The sequence below is a fragment of the Canis lupus genome, chromosome 32 (assembly GCF_048164855.1).
Source record: "Canis lupus baileyi chromosome 32, mCanLup2.hap1, whole genome shotgun sequence".
Taxonomy (NCBI): Eukaryota; Metazoa; Chordata; class Mammalia; order Carnivora; family Canidae; genus Canis; species Canis lupus.
This window is the reverse complement of record NC_132869.1, coordinates 43621052-43640347: the sequence shown is the minus strand read 5'-3', so window position 1 is coordinate 43640347 and position 19296 is coordinate 43621052. Positions and strand designations below refer to the sequence as shown.

Sequence of the window (19296 nt, the reverse complement as noted above, 5' to 3'; positions counted from 1 at the left end):
TCTCAAATAAATAAACCTATCTTAAAAAAAAAAAAAAAAAAAAAAAAAGAACAGTCTGCTGCCATGATCATTCTTGTCCATATTTTGTGGGATACTTGTGCAAGTGTTTTTCTGGGCACATACTTAGAAGTTGGATTACCGGGGCATGAGGGTCAATTTCTTCTTAAATTTAAGAGTTCTTAAGAAAAATTTTTTTAACATTCGCAGATGGCATTTGGGCTATTTTTAGTTTTTCACTGTTTACAATATGGCCTATAACTTCTCAGCTGAATTGTCAACAATTGCTTAAACTTAACCATTGGTATTATTAGGTCTTTGCTTATTGCTGTTTCTCATATTCCATGGTTGCTTCCTAACTCTGAAAATAACATCCCTGAATGATGTCCTTTATTTTCATTTCTAGAAAGGCTTTCTGGGAATGTGTGTGGGAAGTGTTTTTATTGTTCATCGAACACCTATCTATCTGACTCTGTGCAAAGTACTCTATAGAAATGCTGAGTAGGGATCCCTGGGTGGCTCCGCGGCTCAGCAGCTGCCTTCGGCTCAGGGCATGATCCTAGAGTCCCGGGGTGAGTCCCACGTTGGGCTGCTTCCATGGAGCCTGCTTCTCCCTCTGCCTGTGTCTCTGCCCACCCCTCTTCCCTCTCGGTGTCTCTCTGAATAAATAAATAAAATCTTAAAAAAAAAAAAATGCTGAGGATCCAGTGGCAGAGAAACACAGATGTGCTGTCTGTCCCGATGGAACCAGATACAGAATTGAGTCTCTTCTAGGTTCTTTACATTTTATCTTCCAGTACTTCTTGTCACAAGTGAAAAGCCTGCTGTCTGGTTCTTCTTTTTCTATATTTTTTTCTTTCTGGAAATTGGTAGGGTTTTACTTTTCAGTATTCCTTTTGGGGCATTCAGAGCCACTTAATATTCTGAAGTCTTTCTTTAGCTTGACAACCTTTGTCTTCTTTCTTTCCCTCAGTCTTATGGATAAATAGTTCTCTGTATTCCTATCTCCCATTTCCCTTACCTCTTCTAGTTTGGTACCCTTTCCCTCCCCATACGTGTCTCCTTTTTCTCCACATTCTAAGGGAATGTCACAGTTTGGTCATCTTCTAAATTGCAAATGCTTTGGTCATTCAAATCTATTGAGCTCTCTGGCCCTTCTACTAGTGTTTTTTTTTTCCCTTTTTATCTTTTTTTTTTTTTTTTTTTAAGAAAATCTTTTTGATTTCCCAGAACCATCTTTTCCTTTGCATATAATCTTTTTTTTATATTTTGTGGATACAGCAGTGTCTTCTCAAGTACTGCTAAGGATTCCAATTAGGTTTTTTTTTTTTAAATTATTATTTTATTTTCTTCATTAATAATGCTTCAGGTCACTTGTTCTTTTTTGTTCGACTTGGTGCCTTTTTTTCCAGATTGCTTGTGTTCTTCAAATATCTGGTGATACTTGGTTACCTGCTCCTTTATAGATGAAGTATACCATTGATCATTGTCAGTGGTGGATGTGAGTCCCGTCAGCAATTGTCGCTCTTCTCTGCTGTGGCCTCCCCCTCCGGGTTTGTACACCTGTGTTCTGACTGTGGCATGTGAATGGGGAGGTACTGACAGGCCGACTTTTCCAACTCCTGAGTTACAGGAAGAGATGCATTTGTTAGATTTTGTTGCTTGTTGAGTTATATTTTTTAAAATGTGTCTTTTCTCTCTGGTTCTGACACCCCTAGTAAGAGGTCATCAGATTAGGCCTCCTGTTCCTTACCAGCTGTAGTTGGAACAAATACAGCAAGTATTTCTGGAAGGAAGAAAAAATTCCACTAACTTTATTGCATTGCATTGTGAACTCTGCTCTGGTTCAGAAAACTTGCCAAACTAGGTATGAAGACCCTGCCTAAAATCCCGTCAGATTCTTTGTGAGTGAGTGGTAAATTGTACCTTGTAGAGAAGTATTCTGTGGTAGGTGACATGCTGTGAAAAAGAAAAATGGTTCTTTAGTGAAATGGTGATCATTTTATAATTTTTTAGTTTTGTGAAATGTCTACTTTCTAACACGTTTTACCTTTTATAATGTAAGGCAGTGGAATTTATGGAAAGAATCAAGCCTTCCAAAGTTAAGAAGGTAGCTATTTTAAGGAATACATGGTTTGGGATATTTATTTCAAGTGAAAGAAGCTGTTGACCTTATATACATAGCCCTATACGTGAAATGTTTCCTTATTTTGAATTAGGATGTTCTAAATTTTTTTCCAGTTCTGCTTTATATTGGACTATTTGCCATTGTTATTCTCAAGGTATCTATTAAGTTGAATTGGTCAAAATTGTTTCATTTTCAAAAGCTGATAGATATTACTTGTCACATCAAAGCTGGATTTAAAAGTAAATATTCAACTTTAGTAAATTCTGTTAGTGGAACTGTAGCGATAGAAGATTGATAGTTTGTCCCTAAAGTCTTCTAATGTACTCAGTATGTGCTTATTCTGTGTGGCCCTAGCAGATTCTTTTTCCTTTTCAGAATGGGACCACAGAAGAAGTGACTTCAGAAGAAGAGGAAGATGAGGAGATGGCTGAAGTAGGTATTTTATGTGAGAATCACCTTTTATAAATACTGTATCTTCATTTTTGAATATTTTAGTAATACTCTAATCTCCTTTATAAACCAGTGTTAATGTAGAATAATGAAAACCACATTGTATTTGAAATTTAATGTAATTTCTAAAATCTGGCTTTAGCTTTATTTTTTTTTATTTTAAAAATTTTATTTATTTGTTCAAGAGAGGCGCGTACACACACACACACACACACACACACACACACACACACACACACACAGGCAGAGACACAGGCAGAGGGAGAAGCAGGCTTCATGCAGGGAGCCTGACGTGGGACTCGATCCCGGGTCTCCAGGATCACGCCCTGGGCCGAAGGTACAGTGCTAAACCGCTGAGCCACCCGAGCTGCCCTGGCTTTAGCTTTAACTAATGATATGTTTTTGAGCAAAATGCTTATTCGATTTCCTAGAAAATAAATGCTCTTAACATTTAGCATTAAAATTATATTTACATTTTATATTAATCAATATTTAACTCATATTTGGTTGTTTTTAAGAAGAGGAACTATTTTCAAAAATTCTGGATTTAAATAATTTGAGAACATTTCAGGGACTACTCACTAGAAGTAATGAAGATATCTCATGTTGAAAAATCCTATAAGAATTTGGTAGAACAGATTCTAAGACCTTGACCTTAGGCCAGTTCAGTTGCCAGCCACTGATACAATTTGAGGTTTTCAGGCTCTGAAGCTTTGTTTAAATTCAGAATTCAGAGTGGAAGTATGTGTCTACATTGATCATGTAAAACATATCTGAATTCTACAGTCTTGATTTTAAAACCTTCTTACTGTTTTTGGAGTTTATTTTTTAATTTTATTTTTTTAAGATTTTATTTATTTATTCATAGAGACAGAGAGGCAGAGGGAGAAGCAGGCCCCATGCAGAGAGCCCGATGTGGAACTCGATCCCAGGACCCCAGGGATCACACCCTGAGCCAAAGGCAGGCACTAAACCACTGAGCCACCCAGGGATCCCTGTTTTTGATTTTAGAACCAATTCTAAATTAGTGCAAAATCTTAAATTTAAATACACTTCTTAGGATGTCTTAAAACTAAAGAAGTAGTTGTGGTTTGTTCTGTGAGTCTGGGCACAAAATAATTCTTAACATTGTCCAACTTGTATGGCTTTTTTGGGATAGAGCTTGTTTTTAACATTTACGTGCAGTGTAACTTAGGTAGGATAAACTGCAGGAAAACGTTAAACCTTTCCCGTGGGTTTGGTATGCAATGAGGTTGACATTCTACTCAGAGTTTACGTTCTTCTCATTTTCCCTTCACAAGATAATATAAAGAAGGGATAGCAAGATTTAGGGAAATCTAGAAAGATAAGAGCCTGGACCTTGGAGATGTCAGATCAAGACAGATGAAAAGAGGATAAAAAGGCACAGAGCAACTTTTGGGCACGGTGTGTTTAGGTGCATTAGAGCTGTCTTTTTGGAAGAACAAGATTGATAAAAAGCAAGGTTTCCTAGAAAAGCAGATGGCTAAAAGTCTTGAATTAGAGACAAATGTTTTTATTTGTTGTGATTGTTGACAAAAAGGCCTTAAGCAAAGGCCAATGGGCTGAGAATGTTTTATAGAGATAATCTGCACAGAACAGAATTCATCATTAATGCTCAAGTGGAGATTTAGGAGTAGGAATGTGGCTGAGTTTGAAGATATAGGAGTAGGAGATTTAGACTAAGGGCATTTGTGAGAACTGAAGAAAATAAGTGTGGGATAGAACATTGGGGCTAAAGGGTACAAATCAGGGGAGGGAGCTCCGTGAAACACAGAGTCATGGACAGGGTCTGAATACGAAAAAATTGTAGTAAGGGTGGAAGAGATGAGGGAGTCTAAGACCATTGGGTCTGGATGGAAGTGGTTTTTAAACTGGTCTACAGAGATCTATAGATCACAGCGAATTTAGTTTCCTTAAAAAAAAAAAAAAAAAAAAAAGGAGATAGTAAGTATGGACTCTATTCCTTTAGAGATTTTGATGGCTGAAGTAAAGAGAAGATAATAGAAAAAGGGGATCCCTGGGTGGCTCAGCGGTTTAGCGCCTGCCTTTGGCCCAGGGCTTGATCCTGGAGTCCCAGGATCGAGTCCCACGTCAGGCTCTCTGCATGGAGCCGGCTCCTCCCTCTGCCTGTGTCTCTGTCTCTCTGTCTCTGTCTCTCTGTCTCTCTCTCTCTCTCTGTGTGTGTGTGTGTGTGTGTGTGTGTGTGTCTCATGAATAAATAAATAAAATCTTAAAAAAAAGTAATAGAAAAAGGTTAGAATTTTAAAAGTTCTGCATAGATTTCTTTAAGAGTAGATGATACAAGAAGGGAGGAAGGAGACTGATGTAGTAATTAAAGATGTCAGCCAAGGGCTATTATTCAAATTCCTCTTCTGACTTTTCTCCTAATTATAAGAATCAGTAGGTGCTCAGTATAGAAAACTGAGAAAAGAAGGAAGAGCACTAAATGTCTCTAGCGTTTAATTGTTATTATTTCACTATATGTCCTTCTAGTCTCTTTTCTTTTCTGTGCTTATTTTAGTGTGATTGAGATTATATTCAGTTTTGTATTTTGTTTTTCATTGCATTATTTTTTCCATTTAATATATTTTATTTAACCTAATATATTCAAATTATTATCATTTCAACGTGTAATTGATATAAAACAAAGAAACGAGCTCTTTATATCTTTTCTCACTAAGTCTACCGAATTGAGTATGGACTGTGCACTTACAGCACATCGGAGTTCAGACGCGCCGCATCCCAAGTGCTCAGCAACTGCAAGAGGCGAGGGTCTGCCCTGTTGGACAGCGCAGCTCTAACTAGTACAGGCCCTGCGGTCGTCTAGGGGTGCCCAGTCCCCCAGCTCACCCCAGGGCTGTGTGGGATCCTCCCCTGACGGGTTCTCAGGTGTGAGTTGGGGCAGCTGCTCTGCCTCACGTCTAGGCAGCAGCCAGAAGCAGCAGGTGGGAGCCAGCTGAGCACAGAACCTGGTGCCCACAGTGGCCAGCCTCATCCACTCACCTCGCCACCCCCCCGACAGAAGGGATTGGCATCCTGCTGCCCTCACCACTCTTTTATTTCATTGTTGATACAGAAGAAACAATTATGCTTATGTTGGCATTTTAATGGTCTTCTAATATTCCATGGAATTGAGTTACCTGCTCTGGATTTTTTTAAGATTTTTATTTATTTGAGAGAGAAAGAGTGACTACAAGTGCAAGTGGGAGGAAGAGGCAGATAGGGAAGGGAGAGGCAAGGAATCTCCTCACTGAGTGGAGAGCCTGTCCCTGGGCTCCATCTCACGACCCTGAAATCATGACCTGAGCTGAAACCAAGAGTTGGATGCTTAGCCAACTGAGCCACCCAAGTGTGCCTCCCTGCTCTGATTTTTTTTTTTTTTTTTTGCACATGCAGTTTGGGGGAGGGGGGAGGTTGTGGCTATAAAGTTTAAATAGGCATCTTTATGCTTGAGTCTCTGTTCACATTTTAAATTAGTTCCTTACAATAGATTTCTAGAAGTCAAGTTACTGGAACAAGATATAAATAAGCTCCTTGATATCTAATGCTTAAACGGTTTCAAAGTTCCTCTCAATAGGAGTTTTTTTTTTTTTTTTGGTAATTATAGCTTAACAAATCTATTAAATATGCTTTACTCAGATTCTAGCTCTTAAACAAAATGTGAGGTACAGAAGGAGGGAAGCTGAACTGAATGTGAATGCTTTTTTCTCTTCCCCATTCTCTTTTCTGTTTCCTATTAAATCAAGAATAATTGAACTTTTGGCATAAGCTTCAACAAACTAATAGCTTTCTTGTAGGACATAGAAGACTTGGATCACTATGAGATGAAGGAAGAAGAGCCTATTAGTGGAAAAAAGTCAGAGGATGAAGGAATTGAAAAGGAAAACTTGGCAATACTAGAGAAAATTAGGAAGACTCAAAGGCAAGACCATCTCAATGTAAGTATGTGCAAATATCTAGAACCTGGACTTTGGGGATTGAGTAATTATAGGTAATAATTAATATAAAACTGGGCAGTTCATTAGGATAGCAGTCTAAGCTGCCCTCTCCACTTTCTCCTCTGTTGTACACTCAGCCATGTTTTGTTTACCTGATGGGTTTTTGTTGTTGTTGAAGTTTCTCATCTGTTGGTATCTTTCTTCCATGCTCCTGTGCTTTTTACGTGCTGGAATTAACCTGCTACTCATTGTTATGGCTCCTTTCCAGCCTATTTTATGCTTACCCTTCTGTGAGATCTGTGTATTTAGATTCAGTGTCTTCTACAAAGTACAGTTTAAACTCTTCCCCACCAAGCTGCCCTCCGATCTCTTGTGCTCTAACGAAGCCAGAAGTATTTTTTTCTTTGACTTAACATCTCTTTTATGTGAAGTGGAATGGGGCGTGAAATGAACAGTGAGTCTGGTAATAGACACAACTCAGTTTCCTCAACTCTAAAATATGGATAATACATACTTTTTGGTTGATTGCTGAGAAGAATAAATGAGAACGATGCATATAAAATGCCCAAAGTAGGGAAACGTGTACAAGTCCGGCTATTTGCCTCAACACTTCCGACTTACTTACTGCCTTCCATTAGAGCTGTTTATCCAACCCATGACATCTGAGGACCTTTGCTTTAGACACAGGTTCTCAGAAGCCAGGATTCAATTACTATGTAGGGAGATGCTAGATGTTGTAAGGAGATAGATTAATCTCTCTCCTTCTGTCTTACTGTATTAATTTAATCGGCAAATCTTTTTTTCTCTTTTTAGAGAGTAATTTAGCTCTACTTATCTTGATTACCTAAAAAAATCCTTGTAGCATTTAAATTAATGATTTACTTTCTGTCGTGATTGCTTTCAGTTTGTATATTATAGTCAAAATGACTACGAATTATTGAATATTTTTGCAAGAGAGACACTAAGCTAGGTACTCTACCTTCCGATTTAACCTTTGTAGCCACTTTATAAAATATTGTTCTTATTCATAGGTGTGAAACTAGGGTTTAAACCAGTTAAGTAATGTATTCAAGGTCACAAAGGTAGAAGTAAAAGCTTTGTGAATCTGATTGCCACCCATCTCCCAAAGTATAGTGTGGACATTAACATTTTAAATTTTACATGATCCGATCTTTTTTAATTAAGGAATTCTAAATGTTTTTGTTTTATGAGAAATAGTTGCATTCATATTTATTTTTTTATTAAGATTTTATTTATTTATTCATGAGAGAAAAAGAGAGAGACACAGGCAGAGGGAGAAGCAGGCTCCATTCAGGGAGCCTGACGTGGAACTCGATCCCAGGTCTCCAGGATCCCGCCCTGGGCTGAAGGTGGCGCTAAACTGCTGAGCCATCAGGCTGCCCGTGGCATTCATATTTAGTCTTAGAATAAGATATTGGTACATTTTCATTTTTAAAGAAATCCCAACATGGAAAAGAACTGAAACTAGTTGCATACAAGTGCAACTTGCATTATTTTTCTCAGTTTCTTTTTTTTTAAAGATTTATTTTTATTTATTTATGATAGACATAGAGAGGGAGAGAGAGAGAGGCAGAGACACAGGCAGAGGGAGAAGCAGGCCCCATGCCGGGAGCCCGACACGGGACTCGATCCAGGAACTCCAGGATCGCGCCCTGGGCCAAAGGCAGGCGCGAAACCGCTGAGCCACCCAGGGATCCCCTTTTTCTCAGTTTCTTAATATGTAAAGTAGGCATTCATTATTGCATTCTTGCCTATAGTTTGACTAATGAAACTGTTTTAGTTGATAGTGTAAAATGGTAAGGGTTTTCTAGTATTTTCAAAATTGATGGTGACACTACATAACTATAAGAATAGCCCCCCCCCCAAAAAAAAAAATTGGGGCAGCCCGGGTGGCTCAGCGGTTTAGCGCCAACTTCAGCCCAGGGCGTGATCCTGGAGCCCTGGGATCGAGTCCCACATCTGGCTCCCTGCATGGAGCCTGCTTCTCTCTCTCTCTCTCATGAATAAATAAGTAAAATCTTTAAAACAATTTAAAAAAGAATGGTTCAAATCAGGAACACTGACAACACCAAAGACAGGTGAGGATGTGAAGCAATAGGCACTCTCACTCGTTGCTGATGGGAATGCAAAATGGTACAGCCACTTTGAAGAATCCTGGCAGATTCTTACAAAACTGAACAGTTTTTACCACGTATTCCAGCAGTTGCACTCTTTGGTATTTACCAAAATGAGTTGGAAGACTTATATCCAGACAAAAACCTGCATACAGATGCTTATAGCAACTTTATTCATAATTGGGAAGACTTGAAAGGAACCAGAGTATCCATCAGTAGGTGAATGGATAAACTGTGGTCTTTTCCAACAATATAGAATGTTACTCCCTGATAAAAAAAAAAAAAAGAAATGAGCTGAAAACTCATTGTATTGGAAACTGTATGTTTCCAACAAAATGACATTCTGGAAAAGGCAAAACCCTGGAGACAACAAAAAGATCAGTGCTTGCCAGACTTGGGGTGGAGGGATAAACAGAGCACAGAGGATGTTTAGGGCAATGAAAATACTCTGTATGCTACTATAACGGTGCATATGTGTCGTTATGCATTTTCCAAACCCATAGAGTGTGCAGCACCAAAGGTGAGCCTTAAAGTAAATAATGGATTTCGCTAGTAATGATGTGTCAGTGTAGACCCTTCAGTTTACGAAATATGCCTTCTGGTGAGGGATATTGATAATGAGGGGGGCTGTGTGTGGTGGGAGCAGTTATATGGGAAGTCTCTGTACTTTGTCTCAATTTTTCTGTGAACCTAAAAATGCTCTAAAAAAATAAATCCTAAAGAGAAAAAAATATTTTAAAAAATCAGTGGAGTTTGAAATAGGTTAATACTAAGTTCTAGGCTATTGCAGGAGCCATGGTGATCTAGACTTGTGGTTAGACATTTTTTTGTTTTTCAGATGTTAACAAAGAGCAAATGAGCCAGACTTGTCCCCCATTTTATATTCCTATTTAAACTTCATAATCGTCAATTAAACTTCTTTGATTTTTTTTTAAATGTCTAATTGTGATCTGTTCTTATAATCTCATTGTAAACCTTCATTTCAGATTTCTATACCTGAAATCTTCAGTTATTTGACTCCATAGATCCTGGTAAACAGCAGTTTTTATGTTGCAGGGTGCAGTGTCTGGGTCTGTGCAAGCTTCAGATAGACTTATGAAAGAGCTCAGGGACATATACCGATCACAGAGTTATAAAGCAGGTAAGGACCTCTGGATCTCTCCTCTCCTTAATGCTGTTTTTAATTTTCAGAGAGAGTAATACTTCAGTTCTTATAAGTAGATAGAAACAGAAATGGTTGTTAACTTTATTTTAGGAATGTAAAATGTAGATTTAATCAAGTTAGCAAAAGATGTGGAAGGTAACGTAGGATGAGTTTACTTGGTCTTTGGATTTTTGAAAATGGTTATAACTTTTTTGTCTTCTTGCTGATGGGGATTAACTCATGATTTTTAGCTTCTGGGAAAGATATAAGTGATATCTGCTTTAGAAGGTAATTAAGATACATATATTATTGTATGAACAAAGAACTGTTGCTGAGTTGATTTTTCCCCTTTTTTAAAAAAATAATCAGCTTTTATTGTGTATTTATGATATAACTTTAAAAATAGGTGGGTTAAGTTAATTTCATAGTTTGTTCTTTCTTACCCATTGTGACTTAAATATTGTGGAACCTCTAATTGAAGTAAAGTTCCTTTTTATTGTCACAGAGATTCTAACTGTATTGAATAAGGGAAAGAGTTTAACTTTAATATGTTTGAAGGTAGCTTTGTTATCCATTCAATAATTCTCAGAGTCATCAAATCTAAATCATTAGAGCTCACTAAAAATAAAAAACAAGTAAAAAAAATTCTGCTTTAGGGTGTTTAGGTAAACCATCCTTGTGTGTGAGTTATTAGAAGTTTTGGCATCCTGTTTTTCTTGTAAGAAATCTAAAAGTTTATCTGTAGAAACCCAATCAAATACAGTTAAGTACTTACCTATGGGTTTACTTTTAAATGTTAAATAATTATTTGTATAGCATTGTAGTAAAACATTAAAAATTAATAATCAGATACTACATGGAATTCGTTAAATTGTGGTATATCCATAAAATAAATGTCCATAGAGTCATTAAAAAAATTTACAATAGACTCCTTATATACTAAGTTGAAAAGATGCACTGGAAAGTTGAAGAAAGATTATAAAACTACGTAGAGGGATTCCATTTTTATAGAAATACTTACATGTATATAGAAGAGTCTTAAAGTACATTTGATTTTGCATAATTTTTTTCTTCCCACTCACAATTAGTGGTCAACAGTTTCTCAACTCATTAAAGAAGCCTTTTCATTGATGGCTTTAATTATCTGTTAAGAGCCTAAGCTACTCAGGTCCAATAGCAGAATATTTACAATATAGCTTAGTTGTTCTGTGTTTTAACAGCAAAATATCTAGATTTTATGGTTATCTAATGTGTTCATTTACACTGAAGTAATAATTAAAAAGATCAAATAAAGAGTAACCTAGGGGGCACCTAGGTAGCTCAGTTGGTTAAACATTTGATACCTGATTTGTGCTCAGGTCTTGATCACAGGATTGAGCCCCACATCAGGCTCCAGGCCAGTTTGGGATTCTCTCTCCCTCTGCCCCTCCCTGCACCTATCTCCCTTAAAAAAACAAAACAATAACAAAAAAAAAACAAATACATGTTCTGTATCTTTACAGGGATTTATTCAGTGGAACTCATAAATGACAGTTTATATGACTGGCATGTTAAACTACAGAAGTAAGTGACTCTTCTATTGCTAACCTAATCTTCGTAATGATGGACTATCACAGTGGAAATCTTTTTCCCCCTGATTTGATGCCTCTATGATATGGTTTCTACTTAGAACTGTGTTTCTATAGAAATACTTCTCAGGTTATTAAAATCAACTGTATCTTAGGCTAAAGTAAGTAAAGTCAGCAAGAGGAAGGAGAAAAAGGGAGGACCCGCTGTGGGATAAAATGTTTTATGGAGTTAGTGAGATAATTGGGAACTGTAGAAACAAGTGTGTTTAATAACCTAATTGACCATGATAATCAGTTTACTTTTGGAATAAAGAATTTGAGTACGACCTGCATATGTAGAACAGTTGTAGACAGATTTTTAGATTTTTGTTAATGATTTCCTTTTTCTGGTCCTGTCCGTGATAAATTTCGCTCCTTGAGCCCCTTGGCTTATAATACAGTTTTAGAAGAGCAAAATAATTTTTTGAGTTCTGGAGAAAATTTATGTACTATGATTTTCCTTTAGAATGACTGCTAACTTTGAATCCCCTCATGGGCATGGATTTAAAAATACAGTGATCTTCTTGGACATTGAATCCCAAGGAGTCAGAGGCTATTGTGATTTATTTTTCCAGGGACCATATACAGCAGTTTTATGTTTGAAACTTACCCAGGGGCTCTGTTAGCTCTTGAACTGGTTCATTTTTGTGGTTAGTAAGAAACCTCTCTTGGTTTTTCATTTGAATTGCTTTTGTGATTCCTAGGGTTGATCCTGACAGTCCTTTGCACAGTGATCTTCAGATCTTAAAAGAAAAAGAAGGCATAGAATATATTTTGCTTAATTTCTCTTTTAAGGTAAGAAAATGTTAAGGAGACTCCATATGCTTCTAATGGGAATGTATATTTTTAGAATTGCTTTGGAAAACAATTTGATATTACTTGGTAAAGTAGAAGGTATTCATTCCCTGTGGTTCAGGAATTCTCAGAGTGTATACTGTGCTGGAAATGAGTACTTAGGTACCCCAAGAGACCCATACAACACTGTTCAGAGCAGTGTTGTTTATAATAATTCCAAACAGAAAATAACCCAAGTGTGTCTGTTACAGTAGAATGGAAAACTGTGATATTCATATAAAAGGAAATAGAGCTATATGCAGAAAGGTGCGTGAATCTTAAACACAGTGGTGAGCAAAAGAAACCAGATCCCAAAGCATGTTTTGTACAATTTCATGTATATAGAGCTCAAAAATAGGTAAAACTAAATTATATTGTTCAGGGCATGCATTCTCAATAGAGACAATATCCCCACCATTGGGGTGAAAACTGGCCTGTGGAGTGAAAAAAATCTTAGATATTATAATAGTTGGTGGCCTTATAAGGGGACACAATACAATACAATACAATAAACAACACAGTATATCTGTGTTGGGGGATAGAATAAAATTTTTTTCTAAAAAGCCTTAGTGGAGCAAAAATGAAAAGCCTGAGAAACACAGATTTATGGATTCAAACTTGGGTAGTTACTTTCAAGGAAAGCAAAGATGTGATTACCATACAGTTGAGGATAGGGAGTACTACGAGGTGAGAGGGAGGGAGTTATGAGCTGAAAGGAATATCTGGGGATTTCTTGGATACTGGCTCTGGCCTGTTTTCTCTAGGATGCTGATTACATGGATGCATATTTGATAATATATAATGGTGTACCTTTATATGTTATGTACTTTTGAATTTATAGGTTATATTTAATATTTTTAATGTTAATAAAGGTTGAAAAATAGCAATGAAATTTAGATAAAATGTAGTGATTTAATACGAAATATGGATAAATGTAGTCTATTTTAAATCTTTGTTTCAAAAAAATTAGGAACTGATTCTAAGGAGTTATATATTTGAATTCTATGGAGCTTCTTCTTCCGGTGTTCTTTTAAATTGGGAAGAAAACATTTATGTAACAATTGTCTTAGAGAGATGTATATTTTTTCCATTTCAGTTAGGTAGACTTCAGTGCATTAGGGGCTGTGGAAGGCTTGAGGATATGAGGCATCTACATATAATTCGCGTTCTTCAAGAGCCTGTATTCTTCCTAGGGGAGAAATCTGTGATGAAGGCCGTAGAGCTTTGGAGACCATGATGAAGAACCTGGGATCTTAGCCTTTACAGTAAAGACTTACTAGAGGTTTTTAGGTAGGGGCATGATTGATCTGTTAGGCTTTTTATTATTACTTTTTAAAACAATTATTAGGTCTTCAGTATCCGAATAGGGTTTGGATAAGATAGAGTAGATTTCTGGGAGACTAGTTGGGGCTTTGATTTTAATCTGGGCAAGAAGGAATGAAGGATGATGGTGGTAGGAATAGGTGAGAATAGACGGGTATGAGGTTTTTTTTTTTTTTTTTTAAACATTTTTTAAAAAGATTTTATTTATTCATTAGAGAGAGAGAGAGAAGCAGAGACACAGGCAGAGGGTGAAGCGGACTCCACGCAGGGAGCCTTGATGTGGGACTTGATCCTGGGACTTCAGGATCAAGCCCTGGGCCAAAGGCAGGCGCTAAACCACTGAGCCATCCAGGGATCCCCAGTATGAAGGGTTTTGAAGGAAGAAAGCAAAGACATGAAAGGGTACTTTATACTTGCAAAAAAAATAATTTTCTGGAAGCATCTTTTGCATGTATATATTTTTGTCTGGGGATATATCTTCATTTATGATTCAACTTTCTTCAATTTACCCAAATGTCAAATGTCTGTATTTTCCCTCAGTTTTGTTATTATAGAAACTCTTGTGGTTGTCAGTTGAGATGCTTTTCAACTGAGTATAGGTATTCCCAGAGTGAGTCTGGTATATATTTACTGAAGTTGCTAATGACTGCATTTTTATTGATTCGTATGTTGAAAAAATAAACCAGGACAGTAGCTTTTTAGAAAGAGTGTGTGTGTGTGTGTATTTGTGCAGAATATTTTAACGTGAACAATCTATTAAATCATATTCCCACATGTCCAATACCAAGGTTAAGAAATAGAACCTTACACCTGAGGGATCCCTGGGTGGCTCAGCAGTTGAGCATCTTCCTTCAGCCCAGGTCGTGATCCCTAGGTCCTGGGATCGAGTCCCACGTCGGGCTCTCTGAATGGAGCCTGCGTCTCCCTCTGCCTGTGTCTCTGCCTCTCTCTGTGTCTCTGTCTCTCATGAATAAACAAATAAAATCTTTTTTTTTTTTTTAAAAAAAAAGAACCTTACACCTGAAACTGATATAAATTGTGTTAAAAAAAAATTGTCCTTTTGTTTTTCATCAGGACCTTTGAAAGCCCCCTGTATGTCCCTGCCCTCTCACTTCTTTCTCAAGAGATCTCTTTAAGGAAATATAAAATGTTGACCAGGCAACTGAAAGACTTGTGGCTGCACTTAATGTTTTCATGGTATTTTCATAATCTAGATAGAACTTCAGGGAGGGGACGATCTGGAAGGTAAATAGCTGAAATTCTGTATTTGTCTTTCTGGACCATGACTCCCTGCCAGTTTGCTAGGGCTGGAGTATTTGTTAAAAGGACTAGGAATAATATGATTGCTCTGAACTAAGTGACCGTTGCAAACTGAACTACTGAGTTATTAAGTATCAGGATTCACAGATTTTGGAGGTATGACTCAGAAAGAAGGATTTACAGGAAGGAGCGTCAACAGTGTTTGTGGCCTCAGATGTCCATGGTGACAACTTGAAAGTCATAAGTAATAAGAGAATGGAGCTTGAGATAAAATATAACACAAGTTTGGGGATTGTGGACCTACTAGATTCGTCTGCAGCTAGGCTAATGTGTTATGCTGTGTTTTTTAAAGAGGTGGTGGTCTGGTTTTTCAAGCCGTATGTGAACTACTGAGCTGAATTCTGAGGTGGTATTTTGGGAAGGGGTTATCCAGACAAATATAGGTTCATTTAGAGAATAGGGGCAAGGATTTGAAAGCTATTTCCATGTCCTAAGATAGGTGGTTAAACTGTAGGTTTGGAGAGAAGAACATAGGGATCATGAGAGCTTGTCTTCAACTATTTAAAGGAATAGTTATGTGGAAGCTTTTGTCTCGGTTTTTGATTAACACAAAGCATGACATTAAAACTAGTAAGTCAGACTTTAAAGAGATGCTTTTCAACTGAGTATAGGGAAGTGATAACTATGTAGAGCCATCTGGTGCCAATCTTTCAAGAGTAGAATGTTCCTCATCATTAAAAGTATCTTGAAAGCCCAAGGTATTGAACTGGAAACCTCATGATCCTTGTGAACCTAAAGATCCTCAGTTTTGGAGTTAGTATGCCAAGATAACTCAAATTTCTATGTTCACAGTCATCCCCATCCTCCCCACAATAACCCTTTAAGGAACTCTTATTTCTGTAAAATATTGATTACTGAGTTCCCGGGTGTAGTTTATGGAACAGAGTCCCTCGGTCTTGATGTGGAGGAGTTACTCTGAAGAATTACTTAAAATGAAGGTAGTTCTCTCAGTCATATAGTCAATTAAAAACAGTTTATCATTTTGGATCAATACGTAAAGATCTAAAAAATAGATTAAATGACATTGCACTTTATTTACCAAGCTTTGCATCTGTGTCTTTCATTACATCTGCTAAGTAGCTCACCTTTTATCTACAATTTATTTGGAAGTAGATTGTAATAATTGCCATTAAGTTGGCATCTTGTGTGGGTAGGTTCTCCCTTGCAGTAGAAATCTATTTGTCAGAATACTCATAGCACTTAAATCTTGTGAAGTCTTTCTGTTTTGGAAAATACTCAGACGTTCTCTCCAAATACTGCATCAGTCCCGTTCTCTCCTCTCCTTCTAGGACTCTACATAAAATAAGCCTATTCAATACATTCACCTGTGTCTTGTTATTTTCTGTATTTTCTACCTTTTTCTCTCTCTCGGCTTCATTTTGTATGTTTTCTGGCCTGTGTACTGAATTTCTCTTTCACTGAGTCTCTACTTGTGGCTAAATTCATCTGTTAAGTTTCAGAATTTCTATGTAATTCATTTTTGTTATTTTAGTCCTTTGCCAAGGTTTTCAATCTTGTCTTTTCTTTGCTTGTACATATTCAACATAGTTATTTTAAAAGCTATGTCTGATGGTTCTATTTAATCTTGCTCTCTTACAGGTTTTGTGTAATTTGCTTCTCACTTCCTGGACATGCTTGTCTTTAAGTCTTGTGTAATGGGCTATTTTTAATAATAGACATTACAAGTGAAAAATTAGCTAATTTGAAGCCTTGGATGGTATTCTTCTCCAGAAAGGGTTTACATTTGCCCCACTTGGGCACTAGCAACCAAGGATCACTGAATCGGGTCAGGGATTAGGTGATGTAAAGCTGGACTTCGGTGCTTGTCAGTTAGGGCAATTTATCACTTGTCCTTCAGGATCCTGACCTTAAGGTGTGGGAGACTTGTCTAGGCCTCTCCTTGGCCAACCCCAGCTCCAATATCTACCTCCCCAGCCTTGTGAGTGTGAGTCTGAGTTATACTGATCTTGACTGCTTGTCTTCCTCTTCTATAATTGAAAGAAAACCCAAAGTGGGAGTGGGGTGGAGGGAAGAAAGGACCCACTCTCTAGGGCTCCCTTTTTCTTCCAGATCTTGGCTCTGTAATTGTCATATTTTGTCCACCTCTTCTAGTTCTCGACTGGAGGATTGATCTAAGTTACCTAGTCTATCATGATTGGAAGGGTTCCTTTATATAGTTCTATTGCAAGTGGAGCCCCTTCATATTTTTCATGACTCTATTGAAAGCACTGTTCTGATTTGGTAAAATCACTGACCTTGACTTCATTTTTATTTGCTTTGGTTTTTACTTCATCTCAGTTTTGATGCGATTTTTACTTTTATGACCCTCATCATCAGATAATAAATGCACACATTCTTTACAGACTATTTAAAGGTCTTTGAAATAATACAGTGTTCAGGATTTTCTTAAAATGACTTAAATTTGCGTATTTGCTTTTTAGGATAACTTTCCATTTGATCCTCCATTTGTTCGAGTGGTGTTACCTGTTCTCTCAGGAGGGTAAGTTTCAGTAACTATTCTCTTTGATAGTGTGCATCAGAATCATTTGGAGGGCTAGCTAAATGCTAGGAGGCCTAGAATGCTGGGCTTCACCCCAAGGCTTCTAATTCACTAGGTCTGGGATGTGGGAAAAGGCTGAGAATTTGCATTCTACATTTCTAAGATGGTCTCAGGTGAAGCTGATGTTGCTAGTTTGGGAACCATCATTTGAGAACCATTGGTTATGAACTATTATGTTATCAGTAAGAGTTTATTATGTCTCCTGTTTTTATATATTTTACCATTAAAAAAAACAAATGTTTTTAAAATATAAATTGTGATTGAGGATTTAGAGAAAGATTTGAGAATGATTCTCACAAGCCTGATACCTGGAATAATCACAGAAAATCTCATGGCCCTGTGGACCTGGCCATCTAATTCCTTGCAAAGGTGGTGGTTTCAGTTTGGTAGAATCAAATTGTCTTGCATTTTTATTGAAGCTTGTATTGCTTTTTTGTTATTAGAAGTCTTATGAAAGATGGCGAAAAGATCAGAATTGGTACCTAGGTTAGTTATTAAATGTTCTGCAGGTCCTTAAATTAGGAGCAATTAAACTAATTAGAGAATTGTGAAATTGTAAATTGACCAATTCAACCTTGTGAGGTAATCCATATTACGGTGTAAGATCTAAAAATCTTCAGTCCAAAAAATAAAAAAAAATAAATCTTCAGTCCTTACTTTGATCATTGCTATTGTTGACATAGTAATAATTTCATTTAGATAAAAAATATAGATGGCTATAAATGATTAAGGAAGAGATTTCAAAAAATTTTTGTCAATTCAGGATAAATGTATAAAAATATTCTTATCAGATCATTTTGAAATCTGATCTAACCTTGAATAGCATAGATTTTTCATATTTTGTCATGAGAAATCCTAAGAAATTTAAGTATTTCTGATCTTTAGTTTACCATCTAGTTGTGGAGACAAAGACATGAAGTTGAATAATACCAATTTCAGTTTAAAAATCTGTTACATAGTTTCTCTTCATTGCTGTCTTTTTCTTTTGGGTGTTATTAATCCCATTATACAAATGAATGATTTGAATAGTAAGTCAGCTTGTCAGCTTACCCAAATAAACCTTCTAGTAAAATGTTTTTTCATTACACCAAAAGCCAACAACTAAAAGGAGATTAAAAGTAAGAAAATTAAAAGTCAAAAAAATAAAAGGAGATTAAAAGCATTAAGTACTTCATTGATTTGCAAATGTGAAGTGTGGACTTGAGTTCTTTGAGGTTAAAGAAAAAGGGAGTTGCCTCCAGTATAGCGATCTGGGAAGACTGTGTCCCGCAGGTGGGATCTGGGGGTGGGGGTGAGGGGTGGGCATTGAAGTAAGAGTGAGTTTCGCTGGTGGAGGTTGAAGGAAAATTATCTACATAGGTGAAAAAGTAAATATAATCACATATCTAGGAAAGAATGTGATGTATTCATAGCACACCAGACCAGACGAGTTTGAACTAGACAGCAAGGTGGGTAGAACTCCTATGGAAGAGTTACATGAAAATGTGGTTTTTATAGGACTGTGGAGTGGTGCAGGGCTTTTTGTTTTTTTGTTTTCATTTTCTTTTTTCCTGGTAAGCAAACTATGACCTGAGGGTATTGAATTTCTCTCTCATTAGCTGGTTCAGGAACAGGAAAATACAGGAAAGAGAATGTTTTAGAAGGAAATATAACAATGGAAGAAGACAATGGTGTTCAGAAAGCCTAGAAGAATGCAAGGCTAGTTAAGAGCTGATGGCCCTGTCTTGGGGCATCTGAGTGGCTCATTCTGTTGATCATTGGACTCTGGAATTCAACTCAGGTCATGATCTCAGGGTCCTGTCAAGCCCCGTGTTGGGCTCTGCATTCTGCATGGAGGCT

At 37.0% G+C, this 19296-nt stretch overlaps 1 protein-coding gene across 3 annotated transcripts in view; it reads left to right on the top strand.

Moving 5' to 3' along the window:
- Positions 1-19296, top strand: part of UBE2Q2 (ubiquitin conjugating enzyme E2 Q2) — a 58588-nt gene that overhangs the window by 20046 nt on the left and 19246 nt on the right. For 2 of the 3 annotated variants that reach the window (XM_072809849.1, XM_072809848.1), the window contains 6 exons: positions 2501-2557; positions 6394-6534; positions 9726-9810; positions 11316-11376; positions 12125-12215; positions 17339-17397. In XM_072809849.1, coding sequence (XP_072665950.1) covers positions 2501-2557; positions 6394-6534; positions 9726-9810; positions 11316-11376; positions 12125-12215; positions 17339-17397 — 494 coding nt within the window. The remainder of the gene's footprint in view (positions 1-2500; positions 2558-6393; positions 6535-9725; positions 9811-11315; positions 11377-12124; positions 12216-17338; positions 17398-19296) is intronic. The other variant, XR_012022998.1, reaches the window with a different exon arrangement.